Raw genomic sequence first — 11,212 nt, 5'->3', positions numbered from 1 at the left:
CCAAAAAAAACACTGTGATCCAAATAAGTGCCTAGAAATCAGTAGTTCTTGCCTTACTTTCCCTTCATTAGGACTTGCCTGAGAGCATGGGTTTCTCTGCAAGGCTTTTAACACGTTGCACTTTCTCCTTTGTTAGGGTCTGTGCGGTGGTGTCAGTGGGATGAAATTGACCTTCTGCTTGAGCTTTCCTGGTGACATGGCTGTCTCTCTCCCAGGTGTCTCCTCCTCTTCCTCCTCACCACAACCAGTGGTTAGCAGACCAGCTCCTCTCACCCATTTTTCACCCCTGCATCATCCAAAATGGGATAATATCTGCTTTTTTCATGCCTAGTTCTGAATAACAACATTTCTCCCGAGATGGTCCCTTTGCTTTTGGAACTTTGTTGCCTCGCCTCCCATCTGATCAACTCTCTGCTGTTTACAGGTGTTGAGTCCAACCTACAAGCAGCGGAATGAAGATTTCAGGAAACTTTTCAAACAGCTTCCTGACACAGAGCGCCTCATCGTGGGTAAGGGTCCCCTTGTTCTCCTGAGTCGGATGAAAGTAGAGGGTTTACCGCTATTGTACAAACCAGCCTTCCCAAGCCAGAAGGGAGAAAGGGTTCCTCCTTTGCCACCCCTGTCAAGAGGGGCCTCTTTCCCATTTCTCCTGTATAAACAAAACCTTCTGGGGAACAACATGGAGCCTAATACACAGCTTGGTACTTGCCGTCTTACACAGGTAGATACCTCGCATCAGTGGTAGGCTCAGTGTGAAAAGGAGGGAGACTTGTTATAATATTTTCCTTGTAACGCTTGGACCACATTAGTTGTACACATTGATATTTGAACACTGCAGTATTTAAATAGGTGGGGGGGGGGAAATGAAGGTGCTGGTGGGTTTGTATTTTCTGTTCATGTTTGCTTCACACAGGCTACAAAAACGGATGAGAAAACATTGAAAGTGCTGCTTTTATTTCATATGATGACTATACAGAACCAATCTTTGATGCTTACTGCAGGACCAAAATGGGGAGTTTCATCTGGGACAGCGATGTGATAAGTCAGCATGGCAAACTGTTCTTAACGGAAGATGAGGGTGATCATCATGGAGTAGTGTGGGCTTCTGATATATGAACACTCTTAAGTCTCTGGGCAGAGTCGTGTTTGGTTTTTCCATCCACGTCACACTCTGGGTGGCAGCTTCTCAGATTTAACCAAGAGGCATCCAATAAGTCTTCCTTGCGCAGGCTTAGACCTTGTCCAGCCACTCCCAGATTGTTCCCTTTTGGGGGTGGAAGGACCAAATAGAATCCTGCCCTCTGTAAAACAAAGAATGCACTAATATCCCAGATATTTTAATTTTGATGCAGAAATGTGTGATAACAGGAAAGGATTTTTAAACTGTGGGTTGTAACGGTTTTCATTTTGCACCTATGGATCTGTATTTTCTCTTTTGCTTCTCTTTTTACCTTTTGTTCGGTAGGCCATTTGGTACAGAGAGAATCTCCCATTCCCCTCACCTGGAGCACCTTGATACCTTTTCCGAAATAAAGAAGAGTCTATAAAAATGCAAAAGAGGTCAACATGTGCCTACCTTTTTGGCCTATTGCAGATCCTGCTCTCCCAGGACTGCAGATTTGTAACGAGCCCAAGGTGTCTAGAAATAGTGAGGAATGCATGTGTAGGTTGTGTGTGATAAGGAATAAATGTTCTTGGGGTAACCATATTGATTGACATTTTGGAAAGAATGTCTTAGTGATTTTAAAGTGGCTGAGGACAAAATAAAAATGGCCACTTGACCGGGATAAACAGGAACTAAACCAAGAATCATCAGAATTTGTAACAAGATTAAAGGATTCTTCGGGGGGGGGGACAGCAAAAAACGCAAAACCCCCAATTTCTTTCTTTCATTCATTCATACATTTCTTAGATTCATAGATTGCCCCATTAGTGCATGCACTATTCTGTGTGGTTTACAAAGGTTAAAACATATAATAATAATAATATAAAGGAGCAATTAACAAACAACAGCAAACTTCAAGAGGCATAAATGATAAAAGTGAAATGCGGAATGCGAGGCAAAATAAAGAACTATCAAGCAGAAGAAACAAAAAAGCTTTATGGATTATGAAGGCAAGAGACTGTCTCCTTGGTAGTATGAGAACAAAGTACTGCTTTGAGTGAGTTCTCCCCATGACAGATTTATTTATTGACTGTATCTTTCCTGCAAATCCTTAAAAATTAGATTCAGCAGGTTCTTTACCTATAAAATGGGGAGGAGGGAAGGTGTATGAAAAGGATGCTGACTCAGAGGAAATTAAGGAGTTTTTATTTCACAACTTGGCTCGTATACAGCTTAGGCAAACAATGTGTCTGGTTTCTATTCCAAAGCATGAACCAGAGTGGCTGATACTTGTTTCTTGGTTTGTAATTTTAGGCTAAACTAGAAGAGGATGACCTTTATACAATAAGCAACTGTGTAGATAAGGGTTTGAAAAATTACACAAGCCAGTACCAAGGATGTGGAGAAGGGTTAGGGAGTTTTGGCCCCAGTTGTAGTTCCATTCCGGGATTGGTCCCCTGCATACACAGCATCACAGAATTTCATGAACGACAACTTACTCATGTCAGCTTTACCAAAACCACTATATTTTAAAAGCACTCAAGAGGACATTGGGACCTGAGCCACATCCCTAAAGAAAATGGACATGTTTTGTCCTGCCAGGACCCGTTTCTGCCTCCCAACTGTCTCAGAAATTGTTTTTGAAAGATCTTGAGGAATTGGAAGAAAAGAGGTTTCTAGTTTTGAAAGGGCGATCTTACACAAGATAGGGTATTGGCAGCAATACAACTACTTAGGTAGTCATGACGATAACATGAAAACTGTCATCAAGGTCAGTACTTACAGCAGACAAGCTTCTGCACAAACATGAACAATGAAACAAAGATTATGCTGTCTGTATTGAAGATCGAATGAGAGATATTTATCAGGTCCTTGAATATGAAATAAACAGTAGGATAAACAGTACTAAGTAGCAGATCTGGATAACATGTCATCCTTGGTACCAGTATTTTATGGGTTACCCAAAATAATGCTATGATCTTTCTCTGCCAAGGAAATATGTTGGTGGAGTTAACAACCGTTGACATTAGTCTTTCTTATGTCTCTGCAGATTATTCCTGTGCACTTCAAAGAGATATTCTCCTGCAGGGCCGCCTCTACCTCTCTGAAAACTGGATATGCTTCTACAGCAACATTTTTCGCTGGGAAACATTGGTGAGGATTTTCTCCCTACCCCATCCCTACCCCTCCCTTCCTCATCATCCCTCTGTGGTGTCGAGCTTGCTTCAGGACCACTCTTGAAATACTGCAGTGGGATGCACCATCCCCATTCTTTATCCCTCTTTCAAGTTCTTTTTGTTTTGTTTATAGTTGACAGTCCGTTTGAAGGACATCTGCTCCATGACCAAGGAAAAAACAGCACGGCTCATTCCTAATGCTATCCAAGTTTGCACTGACACTGAAAAGGTATATACTGCAAAGGGCTCCAGAGCAGGAAAGGTGACTACTCTGAACACTGATTTGAGATGGGTCACGTTGTGTCCAGGATTTGGCTGTTAATGCAAAACTCCCTTGGGGATGTGGGATGGCTGCAAAATAGGACACGGACAGGAAGTCAGGAAGGGGGGACAGGAATTGATCAGAAATCTGGTTAGGAAGAGGGTCATGTTTTTAGAGAGTTGGAAGTTGTTTGTTTTGCACATATTGTTGACTCCAGTCAAACAGGTTTTGCAGGGCTAGAGGACAATAGAAAGTCCTGTAAAATGTATTTCGTAACAACTTTCATTACAATGAACTCCACTAAATTCTAGTGTCGGATTTACTTCTATATAAACACATACGGTACAGTGCTCTAGATTTTTGTGCTTGTATTTTGTTATACTCCATCCCTTGATCACCAACTTTCACTGAAATTTAGACTGTCATCTCCATGGAGAATTTGGAGTTCCTAGTTTGTAAGAGAAGATATGAGAGAGGTGTATAAAGTGACACATGATTTGGCAAAAGGAGAGCAGAGAGCATGATTTTCCCTATAATGATAGGATCTGGGGTCATACAGTGACATCTAATGATGGGAGATGGAAGGCAGATAAAAAGAAGTGCTTTTTTGCATAGTTACCATAAACAATGGGATTACCTACCACAAGATGTAGGGATGGCTTCCACCACAAGTAGGTTTTTAAAGGGAATTAAACAAATTCATGGAAGATAAAGTCATCAGTTTCTACTCATCATGACAGACCTTCAGTATCAGAGGCTATATGCTTCTATATACCACTTCCTGGAGAACACAAATGAGACAGGATAACTGCAGTCATGCACCGTTTGCTGTCTCCCTACAGGCAATTGATCAGCCAGTGCAGGAATCAAATGCTGGACATGGTGGCCCTTTAATCTTATCTAACATGGCTCTTGTCATGTTTTGTTAGTACTGGCTACAAGAGAGTCGGGGTAGTGTAGTGCAATGGTTCTTAACCTTGGGTTACTCAGGTATTTTTGGACTGCAACTCCCAGAAGCCTTCACCACCAGCTGTGCTGGCTGGGGTTTCTGGGAGTTGCAGTTCAAAAACACCTGAGTTACTCAAGGTTCCCGCCAACCTAGCGGTTCGAAAGCATGCAAATGCGAGTAGATAAATAGGTACCATCTTGGTGGGAAGGTAAACAGCATTCCGTGTCTAAATCACACTGGCCATGTGACCACGGAAAGATTGTCTTCGGACAAACGCTGGCTCTATGGCTTGAAGAGCGGCATGAGCGCCGCCCCCTAGAGTCGGACACAACTGGACAAAAATTGTCAAGGGGAACCTTTACCTTTTTTTGAACTCAAGGTTAAGAACCACTGGTGTAGTGGGCAAAGTTACAGGAGACCTGACTTCCAATCCCTGCTCAGCCATGGAAATTGACTGAAGGGTTACAGTGGTAAAACAATTTCTTAAATATCTCACATAGCTTGGAAACATGATTAGGCTCACCATAGTTTGGCTGTGACTTGATGGTCTGCAACAATGACAAAACAGGAATATTAATTACAGCAAGTTGCTTCATAGAACAGTGAGTTGATATTAGAGAAGAGGGCACATAATAAGATGACTGATGCAACTGGTTAAATATGTGGGCCAGCTGGTCAAAGGAATACTTAAAGCAGCTATGTGACAGTCAGTTTGGTCATTAAACCACCTCAATTGTAGAAAAGTAACTTGAAATGTAAAGGGCACCTACTGGCTATGACGTGAATGCACTGTGCATTTATTTACTCTTATTTCCTTACCACCACAAAGTTTCTCAAGTCACACATAATTTGGAATAAAATCACAAGTTGTCTTTCTGTTTGCCAACTTGTTCTTGAACAACTGTCTTCTTCTCTCCCTTTTTCACAGCACTTTTTCACTTCCTTTGGTGCCCGAGACAGGACGTACATGATGATGTTCAGGCTCTGGCAGAATGCTCTCCTGGATAAGGTATAAAGATGCAAGACACTTCTTCACCGAGAAATAAGCTTCTTTGTTGTTGTTGTATCTATAGAGCTGTATCGCTCCATTTAGCAATATTCTGTCAAAGGCAGAAGACAGCCCACAACAAGGTGTACATAAAAACAGCAACTATTAAAACAGCAGCCAAAAAAACAACAAAAAATACCAGCAGCAGCAACATTGTTTACAAAGTAGGATAAAACTAGTTTTGAGCTAGTTTCAGTTGATCACAAAGAAGGGCTGGGGTAAGGAGAAGTGTCTCTACTTGGTGCAGAAAAGAATATTGCTGGCTTAGGCACCAACCAGGTAAGCCTTCCTAGGAGAGCATTTCACAGCTGCCTAGTCTCAGAAGCAGGAGGCATGTGGAAGATGCCTCAGAGGATCTCCATCAATCATCAGGCCCAGTGCGGTGGAGATTGATCTGTTATACACCCAGATCCCTAGCTGTGCCCAGCTTTAAAAGTAAGCACCAGAACCTTGAATTTCATTAGGAGATAGACTGGTGGTGCTTAGCAATTTATTTTTCCAGACTGGCTCTCTGAAGCTCATTCTGGTTAGCTCTCTCACAAAAGATACACTGACCTCTGTCTTAACACATGATTTCTTGTTGTCTTTCTCTTCAACAAGCCGGCATTTATCTGCTTAATGTCCTAAAAACCACATGCTCCTGTTGCCAAATTCGGCTAGCAGTTTTCCTGCCCATTTTCGTTATGTGATTATCACATGCATGCCCGTGCACTTGCTAACAGCTGTTGGACTTGGCTTTCAAGGAGGTCTTTCTCTTGCTGCCTTCCTTTTTTAGCGCTAGCAGCATATTTGACCTTTTCACATATTAATTTTGTGAGAGTCCGGCCCTCTGCAACAAGGAAGGCTTTGTGCTCAGTCTAAACCTGCCAGGGAATGAGGGGAGAGCCCTTCCCCAAGGCTGCCGCTATCAGCGTTGGGTTGATTCCTCGGCTGTGACCCTGGCTGGGATATCTGGGCCTGACTGGGGTTCTGCTTTGCCTCGTCTAGATCCAGAGTGGACAGTTGTCCTGTGCTTTGCCTAGAGTCTCTTTGAAGACAGCCGGGACATGTCAACTGCTAAGGAATGTGGACACTCAACTCTGAGATGCCCAGATTGTCTTACACTCACACTGTTTCTGTGCTGGTATCAGAGGGATGATGTTTAAACCCCTTAAGCAGTTTGGGTCCAGCTTATTTGAAGGGCATTTAAGCCCATATGAAACTGCTCATGTGTTAAGATCATCTTCAGAGGCCCTGCTTTATAATTTACACCAAGGTGGGCCGGCTACTTTCATTCAGTAGTGGCACCTTCCTGGGGAAGTGGCTGATTTTCAGAGGGTTTTAAAAACTCATTCTGGTTTTCAATGTACAATGTCAACATGGATCGCCTGTGTGGGAAGTACTAGTCCACCCTCTCCCTCTTCCTAGCCCCTGTGTCCCAAGGAGCTCTGGCACTTTGTCCACCAGTGCTATGGCAACGAATTAGGACTGACAAGTGATGATGAAGACTATGTGCCTCCCGATGAGGATTTCAACACGATGGGGTAAGCTAGCTCTGTTGCCCAAAACAAGGAGGACAAGTGAACTCAGGTAAATCCAGCTCAGATGCTTGCTGTGCCTCAGGTGTGCCAGTGGGCCAAGAGAGAGAGAGAGAGGCCAGACCGGTATTGCTGGGTTTTTACAAAGCAACACAAGATCACATTTCTTTGGTATGTGTAAATGAGTGCTGTTGCCCGTGGTCAGCCCACTGCTTCCTTTGAGTGCAGGAAAAATATCTCTGAATCCTGATCAGCTTCTGGGCAGATGCATCTATAGCAGCTTTGAGAGAGGGTGGCATTTGCCAGTGATAAGTAAGCCATATTATATCCTAGCAGTGCGAAAACGAAACAAAGCAATGGTTTGTATTACCTGGTTGGCTTGCTAGGGAACAAACAGAGAGTTACTTGAGCAAGTGTCTTCTCTCAGATGTGTTGTGGCTACTTGATCTTGGCATGTGCAGAAAACCCCATAATCCCATGGATGTTTTTCCCTAACGTGATGCTGAGAGGTTTCACCAGATAAAACACATGCCCTGTCAACATCCCCACTCTTGATAGTCTCAGTCTAAAACTTTACGAGTCTGGCTGTGTCTGAAGAGCAGATTGTCTCATCAGCATGGGGGAGCACACACTCTGTGCTAGAATCATCCACAGTTTCCTGGACGTATAACTTATCCCTGAACTGTGTGGTCCATGCAAGTGTCTAGTAACCAGCTGGTGGGGTAGCCAGAATGGCAACTGCGAGAGTGTGAATCTCTTTGTTATGAGTTTTGCTTTGTCTTCCAAAGTTTTCTTCTTAGATGTTTAGCTTGTACAGTTGCCTAAATTCATCTGGATCCTGTTTGTTCTTCTAGCTACTGTGAGGAGATTCCAGTGGAAGATAATGAAGTAAATGACAGCTCCTCAAAAAGCAGCATGGATGTCAAACCCGAAGCCAGCCCTCAGCTTCCAAAGAAATCCATCACCAACAGCAGCACGTTGACACCTACAGGAAGTAACGAGGCTCCAGTCCCAGTAAGCATTTGCCCTGTGCATGTTTCACATCTCCGATGTGAACCAGTATATAGTTGGTAGGGAAATAAACAATTATTTTACTTCATCCCTGAAAGATGTCCAATATAATTTTATTAAGGCTCTTGCTGTTAAATATTAAAAAAAATTTTAAAACTTGAAAAAAATATTTCCTTGACCTGAGGAGATGTGTCACAATTTAAACATACCAATTGGTACAATTCCATTTTGAGACAGAACATTTATCTTAGCAGTCTTGAAAACAGCCCAACGCTTTTGCTTCACCTCTAAAAATATACCTGCTGAATCAACCTTACATTCTTCTTTGGGCCGTCTGTGTGGTCCCCTTCTAATGACTAAACCCATTTGCTTGTCTCGATTAAATCAAGAGTGAAATGTTCAGTCACTGTGTACATAAATCTTTTTGATTCAATGGGCCTAGTGTAGTTGGAACCAGCAATCGTGTGTGCATGGTGATGTTTTCTTGTTCTTATGTGCCAAGAAGGTGTTTGCCAGTAATAGTCACCCTAAATCAAGAATCTTAAAAAAAAAATGTTCAGATCTTGCTTCTGCAGCTCTGTGGCTTCCTCTGTACAACAGCCCATAATTTTATGTCACTTTTTTCCCTAAGTTACATTATACAAAGGCACTGTGATTAAGAGAAAAATTCATAGGTGAAAAAGGAAAGTCCTCTGCTCACACACTTTGCAGTGGCAAGTAGTAGAGACAGCTTTCAATGAAGGCTAATACAGTTATTCTTAATGATTCCAGTATGAAGGTGTAGTTCCTGAGGAAGAAGAGGTTTTGGACATTTCTGTAGAGAAGGAGCTGACAATCGCCAGCCTGATTGCTGACAAGATAGAGATCATTGCTCCAGTGAAGTCCCCATCCCTGGATTTTAATGACAACGAGGACATTCCAACGGAACTCAGCGATTCCTCGGAAACTCATGATGAAGGTGCGTAGCTGGAGCCCACAGGAATGGTGGTGCCATGGACCGTCCCTGTAGCATCTCCTTCTCTCTCTCTGATGCCATGAAAGTCAATTTAGAAAGGCACGGACTTCTAGCATGGGATCTCTACCACGGATCTCTACCACTTATACTTGCCATCTGCTGGCAAGATTCATGTACTGAATGTTGTCTAACCAAAAGCTGTGTAAAGTTGTCATGTGTAGTAAGAAGCAATCCCCTGCATTAAGATAACTGTGGTTTAAAAAATGCAGTAATTGCCTAGCAAGCCAGTGACGTCCTGCTTCTTTTTGCAGGGGAAGTCCAGGCCTTTTACGATGACCTGAATGGGCGGCAGTATATGAATGAGGTGTTCAATTTTAGTGTGGATAAGTTGTATGACCTGCTCTTCACGGACTCTCAGTTTCTGCGGGACTTCATGGAACAGCGACGGTTTTCGGGTAAAGTTGGCCCTTGTTGGCCTACATACAGCCTTGTGGTGTAGTTGGTTCTCTCTCTCAGAGGTTCACGTAAGGACATAGCTATGCTCCAAATGTAGACTCACTTCAAAGGTCCAAAGGACATGGCATCCTACCAAAGACCTCTTGGGAACATACAGCTTTGTGAAAGGAGTGGGGGAATCTCCAACAGAATTCCTGCACCCTTCACAACATTGCTGTTCCCAGGGTTTTCCTGAGAGAGAGAGAAAGAGAGAACGACCTCCTTGAATTCATTTTATAATTTTAATCCTCAGGCAAGTCAACAATGAGATTCTTTGTCCAGTTGTGTGTTCCAGGTCACAAAGTTGTTCTGAAACATCAAAAGGCAGAAATGGAGAAAATGGTTTTGCTGGTGGGAAAGGACAAAGAGTTCCTCCATCCTGCCCAGTTCAGTCTCTAATTCATGGGGTAGCCAATGTGGAAGGCCCTTTACCACCACCTCACACCCACCATGGCCTGACTAGAAGATCACACGTATTTTTTAAGGGTTTTGTTTTGCTAGAACCACCATGTGGAAGGCATATTGTTTTAGAGGGGGCACAATCTTCCTGCTTCTTAGCCAAATAGCACAGAGCAACGTAGGTTGGTTGGGCTGCAAAAATGGCCTGGGGTGGGGGGAAGTCACATACTTCCTGAGAGCTCTCTGATTCCCAACTCTGATCTAATTTGGTGCTTAAGTTGTATTGTAGTTTTCCTTCAAGAATATCAGTTCTCTGCATTGCAGGAGTAGGGAACCCTTGGCCATCAATATGTTTTGGGCTTCCAAACTGGGTGCAAATCCTTGCTTTTCTTGTCTCTGTAAGCAAGGACAAAGGGCAAGATATTTTTGATGATAATGACCCAACAAGTTTTCTGCCAATTGCGTATCTTTCACAAATTACATAATCTGGGTAATTTATCTGCAGTTGCCACATTGTGTGGATGTTTAAGAATGAAAGGCATTGGATGGGTTTCTCGCATCTTAAACAACCAGCCATTCCTTCTGTGCTATCTGTGTGTCCGCACTTCCTTCTGAAGGGGAAAAGACATGGGGTTTATGCAAATTCTTTACATGCACTGTGCACAACTTGCAGAAATCTTGACAAAAGAAGTGTTTATTTTCCCACTCTTGCATTGGGGTAAGGAATCCTCAGGATTAGACATGTCTCATAGTGTTGGGACAGCCTGAATTAATTAGAATGAGGATTTCTAGTAAATATCTTACAGTCCTACAGTTCCCATCATGCCTGGGCAGTATAGTGAATGGTGAGGTATGGTAAAGTCACATACTGGTGCCTCCAAGAACAGGGTGAATTCTCTAGAGATTTAAAGCTTCCCAGTAACTTTCCCAAGATTATCAACATTCTCATATATGTTGCAAAACTATCCTGTGGGGATATTTGCAAAGAAGTATTTCCAAGTTCTGAAAAAATAACGTCTAGCAAGCCCCAGAAAGAGGCCACAAATTTTCTCAGAATTTCAGTTTGTACAAATTTGCAAACATGTGAAATCCACCTGCGAGCCATCTCATCAACCTTCTCAGGTTTTAAAAAAACTTTCCTTTGAATTCTCAGCGATGCAGGGCTTTCTAATTTCACTGTGCACTTTGCTTTAGGCAAAATCAGGTTTTGCAATTTAGGTTTTGCTTTAGGCAAAATTGCAATAATGGGAGATGCAGAGGAGAGAATCCCCATGTTACATGCTCTTCAAATTTC

The 11,212-nt window shown here is 42.8% G+C and overlaps 1 protein-coding gene across 22 annotated transcripts in view; it reads left to right on the top strand.

Moving 5' to 3' along the window:
- GRAMD1B (GRAM domain containing 1B) overlaps window positions 1-11,212 on the top strand; it is a 129,841-nt gene that overhangs the window by 104,988 nt on the left and 13,641 nt on the right. For 12 of the 22 annotated variants that reach the window (XM_072979178.2, XM_072979172.2, XM_072979176.2 and 9 more), the window contains 8 exons: window positions 425-509; window positions 3,156-3,259; window positions 3,416-3,544; window positions 5,422-5,502; window positions 6,949-7,064; window positions 7,913-8,072; window positions 8,841-9,027; window positions 9,336-9,479. In XM_072979178.2, the coding sequence (XP_072835279.2) occupies window positions 425-509; window positions 3,156-3,259; window positions 3,416-3,544; window positions 5,422-5,502; window positions 6,949-7,064; window positions 7,913-8,072; window positions 8,841-9,027; window positions 9,336-9,479 (1,006 nt within the window). The remainder of the gene's footprint in view (window positions 1-424; window positions 510-3,155; window positions 3,260-3,415; window positions 3,545-5,421; window positions 5,503-6,948; window positions 7,065-7,912; window positions 8,073-8,840; window positions 9,028-9,335; window positions 9,480-11,212) is intronic. The other 10 variants (XM_078379617.1, XM_072979181.2, XM_078379614.1 and 7 more) reach the window with 1 other exon arrangement.

The sequence above is a fragment of the Pogona vitticeps genome, chromosome 8 (genome assembly GCF_051106095.1).
Source record: "Pogona vitticeps strain Pit_001003342236 chromosome 8, PviZW2.1, whole genome shotgun sequence".
NCBI classification, from domain to species: domain Eukaryota; kingdom Metazoa; phylum Chordata; class Lepidosauria; order Squamata; family Agamidae; genus Pogona; species Pogona vitticeps.
The sequence above is the reverse complement of the archived record's forward strand: the minus strand, read 5'-3'. Positions and strand labels throughout refer to the sequence as shown.